General features: G+C 44.7%; 2 protein-coding genes across 3 annotated transcripts; one reads left to right on the forward strand and one right to left on the reverse strand.

The window, feature by feature from the left end:
* The first annotated feature begins 1,484 nt into the window (after positions 1–1,484).
* il17a/f1 (interleukin 17a/f1) lies at positions 1,485–4,014 on the forward strand. The gene is made up of 3 exons (XM_036543114.1): positions 1,485–1,553; positions 2,832–3,037; positions 3,774–4,014. Exons 1-3 carry the CDS (start codon positions 1,524–1,526, stop codon positions 4,012–4,014), a joined length of 477 nt encoding a protein of 158 aa, XP_036399007.1. The 5' UTR covers positions 1,485–1,523.
* Positions 4,015–5,549: 1,535 nt separating this feature from the next.
* Positions 5,550–14,795, reverse strand: stmn4l (stathmin-like 4, like). Of its 2 annotated transcripts, XM_036542341.1 has the most exons (7): positions 14,734–14,795; positions 10,687–10,766; positions 10,118–10,213; positions 9,188–9,393; positions 7,551–7,742; positions 7,193–7,210; positions 5,550–5,938 (listed from the first exon to the last, which is right to left on the reverse strand). In XM_036542341.1, the coding sequence occupies exons 2-7, from the start codon at positions 10,697–10,699 to the stop codon at positions 5,930–5,932; spliced, it is 534 nt and encodes a 177-aa protein (XP_036398234.1). In that variant the 5' UTR covers positions 10,700–10,766; positions 14,734–14,795; the 3' UTR covers positions 5,550–5,929. The 2 variants fall into 2 exon arrangements, with proteins under 2 accessions (XP_036398234.1, XP_036398233.1); XM_036542340.1 differs by lacking the exon at positions 5,550–5,938 and having other exon boundaries at positions 7,178–7,210.
* Positions 14,796–21,905: the final 7,110 nt, after the last annotated feature.

Consider the following 21,905-nt stretch of genomic DNA (forward strand, 5'->3'; position numbering starts at 1 on the left):
CTCATATATACAGGTGCCATGTACCAATGCTAACATATAAATACTACTACTAAAGCTACTACTACTGGCTGTGTAGTGCCCAGCTGGGTGTAGCAGCATGGCAGCCTTGTAGTATTGCATAGCTCTGGGTGGTTTTTGTCAAAAAAATATCCCTGCATCACACAGGCAAAGTTTATGTTAGTTATGTTTTCCTCAGGACAAGCTCTTTAGCTCCATTTTGAGTGGTATAGGGTGGGTGGAAAGGTCAAAGGTCAAAGATTTGAACTCTAACCTGCTTGCCAGACTTAGTGGCTTTGACCAACTGGCCACAACTGTGAGGACAAGAGCAGATTTGCCCCATTCTTTTTAACCACGCTGTGGCAGACAGTCAACTCAATGTACGTATTATGTACATGAAACATGCCTATGCTTTCATTTCCAAGAGATTATGATAATTGTCTTTTGCAAGATGTCAGGGAATGATTTTCAGTTTTTTTCCCCATTCAGTCTCTCTTTGTATTTTTTATTTATTTATTTTTTCATTTTAAATCCCTCTGAAATAAGTGTTCTGTAACAATTTAAATCATAGAAGTTGATTGACTGTTTGATCGATGAAGTTATGAGCCCAGAAATTGGCACATTTGCCTGAGGTGGACAATCCACACATTCACACATGCATAAAGCATTGTCGGCTGCTGATGCCAGGTGTTTCATTCATTGTGGCATTATTTGGCTGCTTCTTGAGCACCAGGCCACTGGGTAGTAATTCAGTGAGGTGGATAAGGCTAAGGATGACAAAGGCAGATAATGATTTTACAGCTTCAAATTTATCACATCTAGAGATCACTATATAAACTTTATCACATTAGAAAGCTTCTGACAATCACTTTTGGAGAGCTAACAGTGATGACAGCAAGGACTTCCTGCGTGAATACCACGAGATTAACAATCAATTTCAGTATGTGTTTGCCTTCATTGTTATCATGGTCACACGTTTATCAGTTGCCAGTGTGAAAACAGGTGGGGAAGGATGTCATGTATTTTTTTTAAAAAAGTCTGGGTGGCAACCCTTGTCTAATATCCTTTATTTGGCAACAGAATGAAAATATGAGGTGAGTGATTCTTGGGTGCTGCCGTCGGTAACGCATTGACTGCTGTTGAGCTGCAGTGTTAAAATCTGAATCCAACATTCGTTCGAGCAAACGACGGGAGAGACGAAAAAAACGTTTTCCACTCCGACAATCACGTTTTTTTCGACCACCGGAGAGGGCACGTTTTGGGGTGCACTTTCCGATTGGCACGGCAACGAGCGCCCCAGACTCGGAGGGATGACAAAGATTTGCTACCCCCGCTTTCCTCTGAAGTTTTTTGGTAAGTGGACTGGCTGGTTTACCACGTCATCATAGGGACGTACGCTCACTGAGGAAATGCTTACTCTGCCCGCAGGCCGTCGATCTCTATATAAATCTGCAGAAATCTTCAGCAGAGACAGTGCGAAACCACAGACCAACAGCAACCTTAAACCGAAGGGAGGCTACAGCAGAATGGCATTCACACACAGCGCTCTGACTTTGGTGAGTACCAGCTGGCGTCCTTCTTCAAACAACAAGCCACTCAGATGGGGCCTTGTCACCTTAACTAGGTCAGGCCAAGCCTGTGAAGTTCAGACCTACAGAAAGCAAAGGTTTTTTGTGATGCAAAGGGGAAGTAGCACACACTGTTTCCTTCTGAGCATGGTCTCTTGTACTAAGTGTTATATTTCCATATGTTTGTGCATTTTTGAAAATGAACATATAGGAGTATTCTTGTAGAAAAGAAGACTAAAGCGGTTGGATTTATCAAGCGTTTGCAAACATGCCTCGTGGGGCGTGTAGACTTTGCATGCGTTTGTATGTTTGTAAATCCAAGAAGACATACTCCCTTTTGATTTTCAGTTTGTTATTGGCTATCCAGGGGACAGTTATTCAAAGAGCAGTGATGATTATAAGGTCATCTCTAAATGGATGCTAATACTGCCACCTTGGATGGCAAAGTTGGCATGGACTGCATGCACGCTCATAGCAGTATTTCTCGCTCATCCTTGGGACCACTTTGCTCAGTCTTTGGCCTACTTAGGAAAGTGACTTGTAACCCAATGAGGATCAAATGCCTCATTGGCCCCTGCTGTTGTACTTTTGTGCGAAATGCTTAACCTGAATTGTTCCGGCAAATATCTAACTGTATAAATTTGTCACGTGAGAACGTAACCTATGTCAGTTTGGATTCGGGCAGCTACTAAGGGATTACTTAATATATAGGTGATGGTAAAGTGTCTGGGTAATTCTGATAGTAAGAGATTATGCAGCTTTAACTTTGACATTTAACAAGTGAGTGATAAAATGCAAATTCACAATATTTAAATGAGTCAGTAGGAAAGTAAGTTTAAGTTTAAATGTAAATAAATAAACTCAATGTGAGCTTTACCTTGTGTAATTATGTAAAGGTTAAGAGTTTTGTTTGGGGTCAGTAGTGACATCTGTGTAGGTGGCTGCAACGTGCAAACTTTTGTTTCACATTCGCTTTAACATTGACGGTACATAGTACTTGTAACTCAGAGTGTAAATGCGTAATTATGAATGCATTATTATAGCGGGTATGAGATAATGGTTAAAAGACTCAGATGGGGCACTGCTATTGCACCCTTGAGAAAGGTTCTTATCCGAAACAGCTTTCATAAAAGTCCAGCTGAAGGATAAACTGTGTAAAATGTAGGCTTCGTAAATCACTGGTATGAACATCTTCTAAGGAAATAAACGATGACGGTAGAGACAAGTTGTACCTTTTTTTGTTGTAACAACCGCTTTGTTCTTCAGGTCTTTTGTGCCCTGGCGGCTCTGGCCCTCCTGATAGGGGCTGAAGGAGCTTCAGTGAGCAAACGAGGGAAGGGCCAGTCTCACAAGGGGACTGAGGCGGAGTCCGAAGAGAACATAGTGAAATTGCTCTTGGACCCCAGCATGATGACCCCTTCCGTCCCTCTGCGTCCCATACAGGACTACTCTCTGTCCCCATGGACATACAAGTGAGAAGCTCTTCCATCTCAGGCTGATAGTGGGGGGAAGGGAGATCTCAAGCTCTCATGCTCAGGGCTACACTTGGATACACCTTTCTACTTTTACACGATTCTATTGTGCTGGATAAGAACATCTGCTAAATGAATGTAATGTAATTTCATGTAATGTAATGTAGGGCTGGTGGCTCTGAAATATAGGTGGCAGAGGGACATTGTTTGATAACTTGGTTTATAGCACCTCGAGACATTGACTCCTCCGTCGTATCATCAACAGGGATATGATTTTACTTTCCGCAAAAATGGCCTATCATTTGTCTTTTGATGACCACACGAACAGATTACAGCTGTGTCACCTAGCCAGGTGACCAGTTGCTCTTGGAATTGTTTCAGATTTAAAATATCGCTTTGATCAAATCCTTGCAGATTTGAAAATTGATGACAAAAGTAAATTCATATCACTGTACATGAGATATGCATTTCAAATGCTCATTCAAAGCAGCATGCCAATCGACTCTTTATCTGCACTGCAAACAGGATCTGCTCATGGTTGTTTGCCACAAATAACCCATCAACAATAGATTACTTCTGTCTTCTGTCTGAATTAAACATATATTTACATATGACCATGACTACAGGAAGTAAGACTTAGTCTCTCTCTACCCCTCTCTCACCCTCCATTCCCATCTTGCTCCACACCCCTCCCCTGTCTCTCTCTCTCTCTCTCTCTCTCTCTCTCTCACTACAGTTTCACCACCAACGAAAACCTGTTCCCCTCCAGCATCGCTGAGGCTAAGTGCAAGTTGACCGGTTGCCTCAATTCTAAGGGCGTGGAGGTCATGGATTTGGAGTCCAGACCCATCTACCACCAGATTCTGGTTCTGAGGAGGGTGGACCTGAAGTCCGGCAACTACGTCTTCAGGCTGGAGACCAAGACGATCCCGGTCGGCTGCACGTGTATCTACCCCAGCATAATGCGGCAAGATTAGCCTGGATCTCCCATGAGGACTGCTTCCATTTAGTGTTTTGCCACAGATATTCTATATTATGACCAGATGTTCAGCTCTTGTGTATCCTTTGGTCCTCTGCTTAGGAGAATCCCTTTGGTAACAGGAGGTTCTGGCATGTTCTACTTTGCCATGCTAGATGTAGATGTTCCGCTTTAAGAATGTTCAAGACAGCAAATCAGGATCCTTATAAATTCAGCAACAGTAGAGATAGGTCTGTCAATGTGAAGTACGCTGAGCTGAGCTATCAATTTGTTATATACAAAATCTGTGGTATTGCATTTTATTATAGGTAGCAGTTCTTGATGGCTATGATGATTCATAATTTATTTGTTTATTCAGTCTGAAGTATATTACCAAATGATTTTTTATTATGTTAATTTATGAATCTATTTAATTTCTTATTTATACCCTTTATTTAAAATGTTTGTTCGAACTCTGTGTTAAATGATCAATAAACTGCATTATAAATGGAGCTGTGAATTGACTGTGAATGATCCTTATGAAGACACTAAACCAAGATTTTTTGAAAGCCAAAAATAGTCAATAAAATTGTATAATATATATCCAATGTAGTAATTAATACAGTAAATGACTTATTTTAAGTAAACTGCACAATAATTTAATTATATCTAACACCTGAAAAAAAAACTGAACAAAATACAATTTTAAATTTTGAATGAAAATAAATTGTGTCAAATATAACATCTAAAAGGAGACTTATTTAAATATATATATATAAATATAAATAAATAAATTAAAAAATGAATTTAGCTGACAGGCTTCCCATAGTGATGCATGAATACTACAGTTATTGATACAAACTGGCTTTCAGTCATGATCGTAGGGGACACTCTTGATACTTGGAATAGCATCTGCAGCAACCTGAAAGCTGAACCACAGCTCTCCAACCACTAACCCTAGCATGCCCAGACCACAGACCAAGAGAAACAGCAGAAAGCTGTTCATGCCACACCTCACTAAGGCCAACAGTGTGGCTGTGGTTTATAAGAAGAAATACAAGTATTTTGAAGCCAGACTCTGGGGCTTGAAGCAGCCAAAATGACCATGTCGCTACAACAAAACTGAGATGAACACCAGTTTTGCACACGTCAGCACGCATTCTCTTGTCTTGCTGAGAGGAAATGCAGCGATCAAGGGCGGACAAGACTCGTTTGCATATCGGTCTTCAAATCAGTCAAAATCATAGAGCACTCTTTTTTTTTATTCAGCTGGCATTTAAAATATAGTACAATTTCTGTACAGACATATCAGGTACACTCAGGCCACTCTCGACTCATAAACATGGACATTTACAATGGCTTTGATTGATTCTCACTTCAAAAAAAAAAAAAAAAAAAAATTAAAACAAGTCATCAAAAATCAACATCAAGTGCATTTTCTGAGCTGAAACACACAATGGCAATAAATCCACTCCTGAAGAGCACACATACGCAGCCACACACACACACACACACACACACACACACACACACACACACACACACACGCACACACACACGCACACACACACACACACACACAGACACGCACTGAAAGTAGCGCTCGCCTTCCTCCGTTGTGGTTCCTGAAGACGCATGGGGTCACACCGTTGGCACCGTTGGCACTTGAGTAATACACAGAGAGGTCTCCTTTTTCACAGACCGTACAAAATAGGTAGTGTTTGTTTCCACACATTTTTCCTGTCAGTCCACATATCAGTGGTGACTCTTAGGAATAGCCTGTCTCTGGCGAGTTCTCTCTCCACTATAATGTGTTATTGTCGTCGTTGTCGTCTTCTTTATTTTTGTCCGACAAACAAGCAGAGCTATATAGTCAGTCCTTTGGTAAGTCATCTCTGAAAAGTTCCGGCGTTCATTGTCTTTCCAAAAGGGCTTCATGGAACCTGGAACAAAGACGAATCAATCGTCAGAGGGAGGAAATACAAAGGAGTTTCCAACACTGTGGCTTTTTTTTTTTTTTGGTTGCTAGGAACGGGAGAGGTACATGTAACAGCTTCAAATGCAAAACAGCTTTATGAGGATCTGCTCTGACGAATGCTTTGCGGTGATCTCGATTGATTGCTTGGTTGGTTGTTTGTTTGATTGACTGACTTTTTGTTTGATTGATAAAGACCTAATATGGAGGAAGCTTTTAAACAGATGTTCAGTTCCAAGTAAGCTGCTCCCATTTGCTGCTAAATGCACCCCTCAAGGCTTACCTCCCTATTCGGTTTCAGTTGTGTATACAAATCAAGTTTAACATGAGAATACCTGTTAACCAAACCTGGGCCTTTCAGACACATACACACACATACAGTGCCACAAAGTCGCAACACCACACACATCCATTACAACACAGAGATCTGAATTGACCCTGAGAACAGAAATGTTTCCAGCTGTGGTTGGGTTAACATGTTACCATCTATGCCAACACAAAACGTAATATTAACATGTTATAGGCAGATATAAGCAGCAGGTGGGACTTCCTTGTACTTTGTCCTCTATACCTGAGCTACACAAGAGTCCACACACAAAAGCTGACACCTAAAGGAAGATGGTATAATTTATTCCTCTGAAATGTACACAGGATCAGAGGCATGGAGCTGAAGTCTAGGGGTTTTGCCTGAGGGCATCAGAGCTACACTGTGCACTTAGTCTGGGGGAAATGAGCTCCAGGGTTATTGCACAAGCAAGCTACGGGGCTCATTGGCTGAACCTGCATGGATGCAAGAGTACCCTTTCCACCTGAAGAATACATTCATTCATTCCTCTGAAAGGTTTCTCTTTTATCTTGACCTATGACCGTTCTAGTGAGGTCACCATCAGTGGTGGGCAGAATCACATTGTTGCATAAGGACGGAGACAGCATAACATTTCTTCAAAGCCCTTGATTGGCAGAGTGGTGACGCAGGTTGCAGACAGATCATGTGGAGGCCCACCTCTGCCATTTTCACTCTGGCTCACCTTGCTTGGGCACCTCAATACGTCCTACGTTCAGTTTACCGTGAGCTCATGCTGCTGTAACCACACTAGTGTCTGACATTTTCGCAACTCCGTCAAGCCTTTCAAGGGACTCTTTGGGGTTTTGCTTTGTGAGCAAAAACAAACACCACTTTCCGCTTTCCGCCAACCATCATCGCCTTTCAGGTTTCCCTCACCTCGTGTGCGTGCTTGTCCTGAAAGACAAAAAAAAAGAAACAAAACTTTCTGTTATATTGACATGGGCACTACTTTTTCATCAGGTAACATCACAAAATGAAACTAGAACGACTACTTTGTGAGAGGAGTGGAAGAAAGGGATGAGACTTAAGAGACAGAGAGGAGGACAATGAGGGGAAAATTATGGGAATTTGAAGTTTGAGATGGTCTGAGAATGTTGTTAGCCTGGTCTGACATTGTTGTTCATTTAACTTGAATGGATACACTTATGTTCTATTGTTCTGGAAGTCGCTCTGGATAGGAGCGTCTGCTAAATGCATTCGATGTAACGCAATGACAATGACAAAAAAAAGGTACCTTCTCCTGCAGGCGTTCCAACATGGCCGCCAGATGGGCCTCCCGGTTCTCTTTGTTGGCCTGGAGCTTCTGCTGTAGCTTCTCCCTGGCCATCTTGATGAAGTTGCTGTTCTCCTCGATGGCTTTCTGAATGACCTCGCGTTCGTGCTCCCTCTTCTCGGCCAGATGCTTCAGCAGTTCAGCCTCCTGAATCTAGGGGGAGACACAGATTCCCAAGGGGTGAGTTCGAGGGTAAAGGCTTGTGCGCTTGCAAGTACTTAACATACTTTAAATAACAACTGAGATGTGTCATTTGTAATGCTCCTAGATTTTGAAACAGGGAGTCACTACAAAAGCAGTCAGTCTTTTGTTTTCTCCTCTAACTCATTTAGCGTTGGTGTGGATCCAAGGGCAGCGTTGCTAGGAAACCCAACATCGCACTTCACCAAGACACACAGTGGCACATTCCACTTGAATCCTCTATACTGAATACCCTAGTTATTCAGAGCTGCTCTTACTGACTTAAATTAATAAGTAAGGAGCAGCCTTTGGGCAAAACAGAATGATTCATTTCCAGGTTTTATGTTGATATCTGCTGCTTTATATTTCAGTGTGCTATAATTTTCCCCTAGCACTCTTCTTTTCTATCTGAGGCAGACCAGAGCTGTTGACACTGAATGTTTGAGGAGAATGTCATTGATGAGAGTCAGACTGTTTAAAGGTGAGACAGTCACCAGGCCTTGAGCTTCAACAAGTGAGATTGCCTCGTTAAAGATGACTAATTAGAAAAAAAAGGCATGCATGTGGAGAGCGATCACGACGCAGTCTGTTTGTGTGTGTGTTTGTGTGTGTGTGTGTGTGAGGGACACAGAGTGAGCAAGAGAGAAAACAAGGAGAGAGAGAGGTACATGTGAGACATGGAGAGAAAGAGACTGAGTGAAGACTGAGACAGAATAGTAGGGAGAGGGAGTTGTAATACCATAAATTTTTTGTAGATTTTTTGATCAATATTTCTTCTTCTCTGAAATGCTTCTCTCAAATGATCTATGCAAATCTCTAGCCATGTATATATGTTTGTATTCTGTATTTCTTTGTAGTCATAGTAACACTTTGCACTGCACTGCAAACCGCTTCGGTTTGTGCCACCCCACTACTGAGGCTGGATTGAACTGATCTAACAAGAGGGTTTAGACAGTGACAGAGTAGGATAGAGCACTGATTCTCAATCCTGCTCCGCACATTTTCCATCTTGCCCTACTCTACCCACCTGACTGAACTCATCAGTGGCACTTGTGATTAGCTGAGCACACCTGATTTAATCAAGAGCATGTTAATCTAGCAAGGATAGATAGATAGATATGCAGGACAGGGGGGCTTCAGGAGTAGGACTGAGAAGCACTGGGACAGAGTAAACGCTTTGTCTAGAGGTGATGAAACACACACCATCTCTAAAGCGGTAGTTGAAACTGGGGGGGCCATTGTTCCTGGGAGCTTATCAGCAGGCAAAAGCGCAAACTCCGAAAACAGAGGGCGCAAGTCACCGCGCTGCGCAGCTCTTTCGGTTTCACTTTGAATTGGCATCGGAGCCACGCATGCCCAATCTTGCAGCATTCCTAAAGCACACCGGCCTTTCTTTCCCTCCTCCCAGAATGGCTCACCCTTCTCCTCTCCTCAGCCGCCTCAAGCTTCTTCTGGATGTCCTCCAGGGAGGGGTCCTTGCGGCGGGGCATGGAGGCTCGGAGCTCGGGCATGCCGTCGAAGGAGGGCGGCCTGAGGATGACCTCGAAGGCCTGCCCGGACGCCCGCTTGTTCAGCTCAATCACCTCCATGTCCTTCATCCTGCACCAGTTGAGGTCCACGGCGACTGCAGGAGAGGAACGGGTGGAGGGATGGGGGGGGGGGGGGGGGGGGGGTGGCAGGAAGCAACATGAGTGGGAACGTCTGCTCTCACAAGGACGCGTAATCACCAAATCATAACTCAGTCATAACTGAAATCCCCTGCCTAATCATGGCTGAAATCTTTCATTCTCTTATGCTTTCCTGTGTTACTATGAGATGCAGTATGTATCGTACACCTGCTGAAATTTATCTTGCAGCTCTGTGTTCATGATGGAAGTTATCACAGCACTGTCGGATGGATTGGCAAATGCGCAGGTGTGGACTGTAATTTTCTGTACCACTTGTACTTTCTTTGATGTAGTTTTGATGTAGTTTTGCAGCCTGTACCTGTGAATAAGAGTGCTGGCTAAGTGAGAAAATGTAAAGGTGATGCATTTTCCCACAGACCTCCCCCGGACGCCACGCGCTAATCGCAACTACATTTCCGGAGAGGTTATGTGGCATTGTTAGTCATTGGAAAACCTGTGAGTCTGGAGAAAATGGTTTCTGAGCAGTTCTTGGCAAAGTGACAATGGCAAGCAACACGCTCATTTAGCTAATAAAGTAACCTAACCTGTGCCAGATTCGTATTCATTTGAGGTGCAAACACAACACACATGCTACCTTGTCATTATCATGACAGTTAGGCGCCTCCTCAATGGGAATTTTTGAATGAAAACAGTCATGCTTTAACAGTAAAAGGCTTTTACCTTCTGCTTTGTTTGTGGGTTTCTCTTGAGGTTCAGGGAGCAGGCAGGCACAGAAGAGGGACACCAGGGGGAGATCCCTCATTTTCTCTCTGTATGCTGTGGGAGACCACAGAGGGCGCTGTTGAGCTGAGGAGCTGCAGCTAATCTCTGTGGCACTACTGTATGCACATCTATCTCACCATAAACTCTTACACACAAACATTCACGCGCACGACACACACACACACACACACACACACACACACAAACATCCACACACACACACACACACACACATTCACGCGCACACACACACACACACACACACACACACACACACACACACACACACACACAAACACAAACATTCACACACACACACACACGCACACAAACACAAACATTCACGCACACAAACACAAACATTCACGCACACACACACACACGCACACACACAAACACAAACATTCACGCACACACACACACACACACACACACACACACCCACACATACACCAATGCAAATCTACAGCATACACACAGGCAGTCATTCACATAATCATATACAATAATAACTCCTCTCAAAGTACCTGCAAGAGTCATTTTGTCCTGTCCTTTGTTTCAAGTGTTACACCAGTGAAGCTTCAGAAAATATCTGACAGTGCTGATCCTGCAGAAAAAGAGACAACAGGAAGAGAAACATTAGAAACCCAGATAAGCCCTCTTTTCCTCTTCAACACTGTAGACATTCTGTAACCTATTCATAATTATAACAGCCATGTTATCTTGCTTAAGATCATCACATCGGTGATCCCCAGACACACACAGTTTAATGAACAACTGAAAGTCATGGGTGTAAAAGACAAAAGTAACTTCCCACTATCATATCACTTTTTTTGCTTATTAGACACTCTTAGTAGATGGTCAAGCTTAGATAGCTTGCAGTTTCCTTCCACCTTTCATGCATGCTTGTTGCACCACTCCGTGATGTCCAGTAAGCGCTGAAAACCAGTGATGGGAGAATGATAACCCCATAATGGGTGGGGCTACCACGTGATCTCAATCACTGACTCGCTTGAATCAATCAAAAAAAACTTTGCTCTCAGTGACTGGCCACTATGATTGGTTTGGACTCAGTGAGTCATTGATGACTCATGACGGTTCCACCTATCCTGAGTTTTCGTGAGGCCTCACTCTAGAATCACTAGTAAAAGCATCCTGTTGCTGTGATCCCAGCTGAGGTGACCGGTGACCTCATAAGAGGTATGAAGATGTACTGGCACTGAGTGACGCAGCCATTGCTCACTAGATAATGTCACAGTTTCCTTTAGCACATGGAATTAGGGGGCACTTGACAGATTAGCCTAGCCTCTCACTGCAGGTTAGCACTCCATAAATAGCTGTTGTGCCAAACTCAAATGGCTTAAATTCAAATAAATAAACGTTAATTCAAAAACAGAGGTACTCGAGCAACATGGACTTAACGATGAAGCATGTGTAGTTGTTCATGAAGGTTTGTGAATGTTTCAGGTAGAAATGTAACAAGAGACATATATTGATCATAGAATGATTGATACAGAATTTCAAGTCACAATGTAACATTATAAGATATCACTCCCACAACTTTCATATCTGATTCATGCAAACACAGTTATAACATAGCAACAACAGTTGCAAAAAATATGGCTTTCTTTATCTAATCACACAAAGAAATTCTGCATTTACAGATTCATTCTGCCTGTTACATCACAGCTAAGGCCTCAACCAATCAGTCAAGACTGATTTAAAGAATAAGGAAATGAATGGGCCTGAATCGAGGAAGCTCACAATCCCTGTGAATGAAGATGATTTCTGATTCCCACACGCAGAACACTCTGTCCTCAGCCCACGCAAAAAACAGCTGTCCTCACGCCATCTACACTTCCTACACACACTCACCCACACACATTCAGGTAGCACTCCGTCTCACACACCGCCCGCACACGCACGTTAACATCCACACATATACCTAGTCCTCACGTCCACACAGGGTCGCCTTCTATTATACCAGCGCAAACAGTGTGCATTCTCCACACCCACATGGAGGGGGTGCTGTGTGCGGAGTAACGTGTGTGCGACGACCCGCGTGGTGTCTCCGCGGCGACCGCGGAGGATAGAACGCGGGGACCGTACTGCCGAGGCTGGGAACCGCAACAACGAACCAGAGCCTCCGCCGGCATATCTCTCCCTAGCAATGCCCACGTAGCCACGACCTCAGAGCACACCGGTCTCATCAAAACCGGCACGACGTGCCGTCGTGACGGCACGAGAGTGCAAGAGATAGAACCGATTAAGGTTGTGTTCGTTGGCGGGAATTCTTTAAAGAGATTAGACTTTGTTATCAGAGACGCCTTGCGGATGCCTAGAGAGATTGGGGGAGCTGGGGTTGGGGGGGGGGGGTTGGGGGGTGGCACACAGTACATTCTGGTACAACTTGTGAAATGGAAGCCTTCATTTCCTCTCAGTGTAGAAATGACCCTCTCTGATAGTAGTGTGCATTTTAATACACAGCTGGATGAGCACTCCAGAACAAAACAGGAGTAAAAAAAAAAACATCAAATAGCTCAGCATAAAAATGAATGGAGAGTGCCTAATTCCAGATGATTAAAATGCTCCCCGTTGGGTATCAGCCTGCCATTGATGGATTTTAAAACTGAGAAGAGATCCTCAGCTGTGCTCTCCTCCCACCCTGTTCCAACGCCTTCAGTTTGCCAATGTGCTCAAATGTGCGCTCATCCCAGCTCCTGGCAGGCCGTAGGAGGGCCTCATTTCCTCGCAGAAACGATTAAGTCAGTACCGCCAGCATTAGTGTCCTCAAGTATGATTGAGCCTGCTGATCTCAGCCCAATCCGATGAGGTAACCGCAATGTGCTTCAACCGCAATGAGCTTCACGTTGAGTAAGAAATGTAACAGGTGTTGCCCTTTTTTTTTTTAATTTTCTCACATTTTTCATTCATTTCAGCATTTGCCAAACTAGCTGTGCTATTTGATCAGTCAGAAAAATGCAATTCGTGATCAAATTCGTTGCTCAAACTTTTGAGCGTGAGTGAAATAAATAAAACAAAAACAGGATTGCTCCTCATGTAGGGCACTTCATACAGAAAGGTCTGCATTGTAACAGCGTGACTGAGTTGCAAATTGATTAAATTTGAATAGACAGGTCTGGATTACCACTTATGCATTTATAAGGGGTGCTGCACCTCTAAACCATAAGAGAACCACTGAATTCCATTGCCCTGCAGTGCATCATGGGTAATACCACATCAGGACTTGAAAAGACCCCGTCTGGTCTGTACGCCTCTATCCCAGGTAGGGCCCTGGGAGGTGTAGAGGTATCTGTCTGGAAACATAGGTGTAGGTTACTGGGGGAACACAGGTGTGTTTTTTCAGAGTAACTCCATATTCCCTGTCTGTGACCTGGCCAGCTCTATGGAGCTGTAGACACATGTGGCAAGACCTGCAATTCCCATCCAAATTCTTATCACTACAGCCCCCTCCAGAGGCTGCAGTCTAAGTTTAGAACCAGACTGGTCCTCAGGGGCAATCATGTCTCTGATATTTACTTTCTCTCTGCAAATCCGTGGCTTCCAGTGAGATCAGCCTCAAGTTTTTGTTTGCAATCGATTAAAAGATTAAAAGAGGTCAGAGGTTGAAATTTTTAAAAGAAGTTGTTACAAAAGTTGGCTGTGACCAAACTTTGGTGTAGTCGAACACTGCTAAGTGAGCTGACCACCCCTGCAGTGCAAGGTTCAGTAGCAGAGCACGACCAACTGGTGGGTGTTAAGACTACTTTTCCGTCTGTCTTTTCGTGCATAATTGTGGGTCTTCATGCAATTGGACAAAACCCTGAATCAGCAGCACCCCCCTATCTCCACCCCCACCACAGATACCACTGCCACCCAAACCTTAAAACAACCCACATACCCAGCAGCACTGTGCCACACAGTTAACTCTCAGTCGTTCAAAAAGGAATGCATCACCCTTTTGTTTTCACATTTAGAAATGTTGTAATATTTTCCAGCAGTCTTCAATGTAAGCGTTTCATCATGCACCACAGATTAAACCTCTCGTGTTTCCCTGGTCTCAGAGGGCTAAGCTGCCAACACTGAGCCCCTCATATAACACCCAGTAACTTTTCCTACAGCTAAAGACAACAATACCCAATGCACATACACAAGGCTATGCATCTGATCATAAATCCACAACCTTGACTTTCATCAACATTTTAAACGGGTGCCGTCTCGATACGTCCCTGTGCATATTACCCGTTTCTTTGAAACAATACCACGTGATCTAGTTCTAGTCCTATTTTTGTCCCTTTTGTAATAGTTTTCTTAATGCATTGGTGCATCTGCAGCCTCGGTGCAAAAATAAAACTAAACAATCAATAGCAGAGCAGCTGCACTCAGTACATTATTTATGAACCCGATAAAAGTGTGTGAAAACAAATCTTTTCTTTTTGAGATCATGCACCCGAGCATTGCAATAGAGGGAGATAACCTCTTACTGTGAGAGCAGGAGTGTGTCCAAATGTTAAACCTGCAAAAAACAGAAAGGCTGTTATTTGCCCTGTCTGTCTGTATGAGAGCAGACTTACCCCCTCCGGAGTGATGCTCGCGGTCACAGCTCCTCTCTTGATCTGCCGATCGTGCACAGAGCTCGGCAGCATCAGCACCACTGCCAGGCTTGCAGCATGACATCACCTCCGAGCCACGCTATTGGACGAGGGGGATGCTGGCTGCTGATGGGCTGGCATCCTCTGGAACATAGATGAGAGGGGGGGGGGGGGGGGGGGGGGGGGGTTGGGGGGGGCGTTAACTCTTTGTTGCGAGCTGCAGGGATCAATTGAGAACAACCAGAGTGATGGAGAGCTTTTCAGCAACATAATATTGAACTGCAATGCATTCCATACTCTTTCTGCATGTATCAGCTGATATATTTACACAAAAGGAGTAAAAACAAAAAGAAGGAGTCCCCATTCGATATACATGATACTTGAATTTCGTGAAGTAAACATGCTTCACACTGTTTTTATCAACCTAAAAGAATTCCACTGCAATTATGCACATTCATCATATATTCTTTTTCATGCACAAACAGGGGACTGTCACAGAGAACCTAAAGAGTTGAACAGGGACCAGTAACTCTTAAACCGAATATTTTCTTTTGCACAGGCGACAGCCAGTCTGGGCTTGTCGGTCCATTGATTTTTTTTTTTTTTTTTGCGTCACACCTAAAAATAAAGGCGCGGTGGGATTTCTCTGTTATCCCCACAGCTGGGCCCATCCCTGCGTTGTAGCTATGATGCTCTTCCCTAAGCCAGCACGCTCGTCAGGCTGACCCAAAGCCATGCCATGCTATGCTTGAACAGCCCTTCAAAGCTCTCCATCTGCTGATCTGCACTGGTGCTCTTCCAGATTCCCCGGATCGGGGTCTTCCATTTCATCCGGCTTGATATTGCATCTCAGTAGAGTACTTAGAATGTAAATCTAAATAAGCAGCTATAGTTTGGCAACTACCCATAGTGCAGCTGTGCTGGTGTGCTGCAACATCTTGAGCGGACCGCTCATTCGTTTTTGTCCTCGGGTCCTTTCTTGAAGCCATGATCCTTTACACAGCAGGTTTTCTCCCGTGCATGTGAAAAACATTAATGGCGCCCTAATCTCATCTGTCTCTCGCAGTTTGCTTTTCATTCATCTCCACTGCGGAGCCTCGATTACATCCGCAGTACCGTTTAGTACTAGAACACGCGTTGCCATGGAGACGGGAGGCATCTCTCCCAAGGTATGGAGCCTGTAGAGTAAGGGGATGCCGCACCATGGAGCGAGACTTGGGGGAAGTCCGCCCTGTCTTTGTCTACCTCCAGGTCACACGCAGTGAGGGACTCGCTGTCAGGGCTGAGCCTGGTGGCTTAGTGAATGCTACCGCACTGCACCTCCCCTGTTAAGTCTTTATAGCTGTGTGAAATATTGTGAAGTTACCATTTTAGTGGCAAAATTTTGCAGTGTGCTCCGGTCCGTTCTTCCGCTGCATTAACTCGAAGGGACACGCCGTTGCCTGTGCGGCCTTAGCAAAATGCCCTGAAGCTCCTTTGTTTTGCAAACCACTCTGGATGACAGAAGCTGCCAACTGACTGAATGTAAAAAAAGGGGAACACGCAAATTCCTGAGGTGAACTCGGGGCCAAATGCTACATCTCACAGCTGAACAATGAAATTTTACAATGTGTTTAAGGCCACATTTGCTTAACTGAAGTTTTGTTTTCCACTCTTTGCGGGTACTTGTCCAAGACTGCCTTCTGATGTGACAATCCAGAGCTTGGTCGGAGCAAGAAGGAGGAGAAGAGACAGGTCTGCGAACCGTACGCACGAGTGGGTTAGAGTTTTATAAAAGAGCTGAATCCATCCGCTGCAAATCCTGTACACCCACTTTTCTTTCTGTAAAGGGCTGAAAAAGCTTTGCACTCATGCTGAGAAATTCTCAGCGCTGCCGGGAAAAGCCGGAGAGGAGCTGAAAGCCGACAATTAAACAGTGTGATACTCCAAACGAGGAGGAGTGACACACTTACCCAGGACAGAACATGGAGTGATTTTTTTTTTTTTTACTTTCAGAGAACAGGCAGCAACTTCTGCAAAAACTCTAACTCCCACATCTTGGATGAGATCACCCAGGACTAACTGTAAGAAAACATAATGATGATCATTATTTAATAGTATATTATAACAAACAAATAATCCCAAAACAAATGAGGGCTAATGACAATCTAATAAAGAAGTCAATTGAGGATAGCGGCATCAGTTAGAAGAATGACAGCCGCAATAATGGCTGTGGTTTATAATTTCCTATTACTGCTGTCACTATTGCAAATACTACTTCAGATCAACAACCACAAGCATGGTTAATGTCCCCTAAATGCATTAATATCACATTGCAGAATGCAAAGATCACAGACTGCAGGATACAGAATCCGGACTGCCAGATTGCCGAAAGGCAATGGTGCTGGCGGTGGGGGTGGAGGTGGGGGTGGGGGTGGGGTGGTAGGGGGGCCCGGGGGGCTAGCATGGAGGTGCAGTGTTAAGAACACGCATCAGAGGGGCGGAGGATACTCTCGGGGGCCGGAGGTGGGGCACCGCTCCGGCAGGCGCATACATAACCTGGCTCATCTGCTATTCCGATCACACAGGCCTGGATGATGTCATCCAGCTGCCCGCCAGAGAGAGAGAGAGAGAGGGGTCGTGAGCGCGCAGAGCCTCCTACAACACTGCCTCAGAGGGAGAGCGAGAGAGAGTGAGAGAGAGAGAGAGAGGAGAACCAGAGAGAGGGGGAACGAGAGAGAGGGAGAGGGGGAGAAACAGAGAGAGAAGGAAAATGAGAGAGGGAGAATAAGAGAGGGAAAGATGGCTGCAAGAGGGGGAGAACCAGAGAGAGGGAGAACAAGAGAGGGAGAATGAGAGCGAGGGGAATGAGAGCGAGTGGGAGAACCAGAGAGAGCAAGGGAAAGAGGGAGAGTGGGCTGAGAGAGGGAGAGAGAAAGAGGGAGAGGGAGAAAAAGAGAGAGGGAGAGAGGGCTGCAAGAGGGAGAGAGCGAGAAAGAGTGAGAGGGGGCTGCGAGAGAAGCAAGACAGATAGAAGCACTGTGGAAAAGCGATAGATTAAGGGAGGGAAATCACAAAGAGAGAAATCGATGGGGAAAGAGGAGGGTGACACAGGGACAGGGGTTGCAGCAGTTGCAGCAACCGCGGCGGCGCGCCCTGCCCCTCGCCTCTTGCTCCCCGAATCTCAGAGGCCCGGGCGCACCCCTGCGGGAGGTGCAGGGAGACCCGCTGCGCAATGTACCGCTAAAACACAATGACCTAAACCGTCCTGAGAGGCGCGCGGGAGGGGAGGGGGGGGGGGGGGGGTAGAGACAGGGAGAAAAACAATGTGCTCGCAAAGGAAAGCCTCATCATCCCAAGCAGCTCTGCGATGATGTCATTTGCAGCCAATCAGGAGAGCCCGCCGATATCTCTTCCCGCTTTAGCGCTCTGCGGATGCCGGCGAGCGTTCTGACAAATCCGTTCTCGAATTTATTGCACCCCCAGGCAAACCAGCAGCAGCAGCCCCGTGTAAATACAGTGCAGTTCAGTTTGGGTCACCCTCACAAAGGAAGATGCAGGGTGTTGTTTGCATTTCATCTTTCGAATTTATTATACAATGTCAAAAGGCCTTCACAAGTGAATTCTTATATGTACTGTTATTATTATTTTTATGATTCGGTCATTTAGCCATTACTCTAATTCTGCCTGATTTACATAATATTAAATTAATACATAAATACATGAATACAAAGACAAACATTTGCATCAAAACCAGTAATACATGAGTATAAAAAGAAACTGTGCAAATGTAAACTATAAATATAAATATAACCACTATCAATAACAAACAATGAATATGCAATGCCTGAAAAGACCCTTGCAAGCAAAGATGCAACAGCACAGATGCAGTGCAATCTCTTGTTCTCCCCCTCTCTCTCATTCCCCGTCTGAACAATGCACAAGCTTCATCGGTTCACCGCTGGGCTAAACTATGCCGAACAGATACCTGAGAAGGGGATTCCACAGCAATCTGTGTTTTCTTTTTCATACACAACATGCTCCTGTCTGCAAGGCTATGATTTAACATGACAGCGCCATGATCTCAGGCAATGCTAACCTTTCAAAGATCATTATTCTGCTCTGCCTTTAATGTAGACTGATGTGACTGAATATGTTGACCTTCAGTATTACTGATGGACACAATGATTGTACCGCTGTATGCTTTTTATTTCAGGACTGTTTTTCATCTTCGTTTTTATGCATTGAAATTCTGGCTCTTGCAGCTCTGGTATATGTATCATGCCATATTATCCTGTGTAGGCCACTCTGGGTAACAGCTTCTGCAATCTGTGTAAATACCAGTGATTTGTTATGTCATATGCCAATTTGTCTCGTTATTTTGTCAAAAATTATATTGTCACACGCATGTAGACACAATAAGCACAATCAGCACAGAATGTACGCAGGGCTACAGTGTACAAAAAGGAGAGCAATGCTCCCACAGCTGGGCCAGAGAGGACCGCCGGTCTCTTTCTGTCTTTCACATTAAGAGGTCTGTCCATGTTGGCCGGGGGAGGTGGGGGTGAAAGATGTCTGATACTTAATGTGGTGCGATCAGGAGCTGAAAAGACCGGACTGAAACCATGAAGCAGGGCTGCTTTCATCTGCTGCTCAAGGTGCAGAGACCTCGCCTGAGTGTAGTCCTATATATTTGAGATGATCTCATCCCCTGCTAACGATCACTCACCCGAACAAAACAGCCGCTATGAATAATTCATCTCGCTCCTCTCCCCGCCCTGCACCGATCACGTGATCTTCAGCCGCCTGTCGGTACCCTTCCTGCGAGTTTCAAAAACTCAATTCCTGAAAAAAATTGTACATTTTTACACATGTAATTTTGCATGGAATTTTTTAAAAATCATCAAAATTCCTGTTCATATACTTTTCGCAAAAACCACAATAACAAATAACAAATCGCAAGCCCTGCCAAATTTCATGTCCACTAATTAAAATCGCTTGGATTGAAAAAAAAAAAAAATCAATAGGCCAATTCACGTGTATGTAGGCCTATCTATGTAACACGACATAATCTAATTCTTACAAGATGTTAAACCACAAGACTTTAAAGCATTAGCTCACGTCTGACGTCATTTATTTTGGTCTCATAACGAGGTGTGGCATCCCAGTAAAGACAATAATAGCTTGATTGTTCCCGTACTGCACTGTGAAGCTGCAGCGGAAAAATTCATCTGCTCATGGGCCACGAACAGTAACCACTGCATTATTCATATGCTTAACAGATGCTTTAATCCAAAGCGACTTCACTGGCGAACACCTTTACCTGTTATTCTGTTTATAGAGCTGGATATTCACCGAAACAATTCGGGTCAGGCACCTTTGGCACACCTGCAGCGTCTGGCCTGAGGGGTAAGTCTGCAACATCCTTTGGTCAGGTAGCCAAACTCCTGAGCCGTTTACTCTAAACAGCTGCCCCATATGAATACTCGTGTTTGAAAAGGCTTTGAAATAGCAATTTGGGTTTGTTGTATACAGACAAAATTACATCCCGTGAATCCTGTCTGATAATGACCTTTTTGGTGGCACTGTGAGTCTGCCCTATCTGACATTGGGACCACAGATTAATGATCACAACAGACTAGGCAGATTCCTTCCCATGGAGAATTTGCACACTTGGACAAAGCTCCTCAATTTAGGCTCAGTCTGACATCAACTCCAACAGTTTGAAGCTTGACTGACAATGTTCCTGACTGACATATCAACTTAATCACAACATTGCCACAGTGGACTACCATTTAATGGGTATATAAGCCTGCTATGTGGCACCAAATCTGTCGGTTGACACGGGCCTTATTGATCAAGAAACCGTCTCTGAAATGGACCTTCTGTCAGAAAAAATGTAGAGAGCAGCCTTCAAAATGACAGGAGAAAACAGCAACACAGAGCAGCTGCCCTGATCTACAGCTCCAGAGCAGCCCCATGCATGTGTTTAATAGTAGCTCATAATCATTCATTGCTGATAATTCTTTGCATTTTCTTGTGCTGTGCATTGAACATGCTTGTATCTGAGCATACACATCCTGAGTAAACATGTCTCCCAGTGCACTCAGCACTGGAGATGATGGCACCATAATGAACTCACAGCTCAGGCAGTCTGAGTCATGTTACTAAATGCGATCTGAGGCATCACTCGCTATTGAGTACACAGTAGAAAATTAACTTAGCTCTCTTCCCGCTTTCTTTATCACAATAGATCTGGCCTGCTTTTTCCTTTTCTCAAAACCAAAAGCACGCTTTTACCAGTTCTGTGCTGCTGCTGCCGCTGCCGCTCTTCCAGAATAAAAAGAGTTAGTAGTTCGGCTTTTGACATTTTCTGAACAGGCAGTGAACGTTCGCCCCTTCCCTCCTACGGCCCCCGTTTCTGACATTTCTCCCGCTCGAACGATGAGTCTGTCGCGGCGCCGGCAGGATCCGCGGCCCACGAGAGGGGCGGCTCCGTTAAATGCCACCACCGGCGTGACTCATGCCAGGCGCCCAGCACCCGCCGTCTGTCATTGTTTGCCAGGCGCTAAGTCGGCGTTCAGCTTTTTAAACCGTTCCTCCTGAGAGGCTGCTAGTTACCTTCTGACAAATCCTCTTTTTGTCCTCTTGCCAACTTCTGTGAGATCCAGGTCGTAAACCCTTCAGTGAAGACATGACAGCCAGCACGACTCTGCTCTTTTAAGCACTGTTGCTAAATTCAGCTAGAAATAGCTTTTAATCGATAACTCATCTAGCAGAAGCCCCAACCTGCACAATCTTTCCCTGTGGAGTAGATATGTACCGAATGCATTCGGGTGTGTTAGGACGCACTGACTCCTTGGGACTTGAACCTGTAATAATCTTGTAAAAAAATTTCTGAATGAGCCTGATGATTGTAATTTCTGGAGCATCGTTACGCTTACTTCACCCGTCAGAGAATTTGTGCTGAGTTTGGCAAAGATGCAAAGCATTGCAGCTTCAGACGTCCGCCGTCAGGTCCGCGCTTCAGACGTCCGCCGTCAGGTCCGCGCTCCTGGGTAAATCTCAGGTCGATCTCACGCATTCTGCATGCTTCACACGCCAGAGCATGCACCACAAATCATTTAAATTCGTGCATAATTCAACAGCAGCGAGGTGCGGCGCTGAGGATGTTT

The sequence above is a fragment of the Megalops cyprinoides genome, chromosome 12, assembly GCF_013368585.1.
Source record: "Megalops cyprinoides isolate fMegCyp1 chromosome 12, fMegCyp1.pri, whole genome shotgun sequence".
Classification (NCBI taxonomy): domain Eukaryota; kingdom Metazoa; phylum Chordata; class Actinopteri; order Elopiformes; family Megalopidae; genus Megalops; species Megalops cyprinoides.

Bases quoted from the DNA above. Each gene is read 5' to 3' on its own strand.
- il17a/f1 (XM_036543114.1), top strand. From the start codon at position 1,524: ATGGCATTCACACACAGCGCTCTGACTTTG. The intron at 1,554-2,831 runs GTGAGTACCAGC...TTTGTTCTTCAG, and splicing joins CACACAGCGCTCTGACTTTG to GTCTTTTGTGCCCTGGCGGC. The intron at 3,038-3,773 runs GTGAGAAGCTCT...CTCTCACTACAG, and splicing joins CTGTCCCCATGGACATACAA to TTTCACCACCAACGAAAACC.
- stmn4l (XM_036542340.1), bottom strand. The intron at 9,394-10,117 runs GTAAAAGCCTTT...CCTCTCCTGCAG, and splicing joins ACCCACAAACAAAGCAGAAG to TCGCCGTGGACCTCAACTGG. The intron at 7,211-7,550 runs GTACCTTTTTTT...TTTGTCTTTCAG, and splicing joins TGGAACGCCTGCAGGAGAAG to GACAAGCACGCACACGAGGT.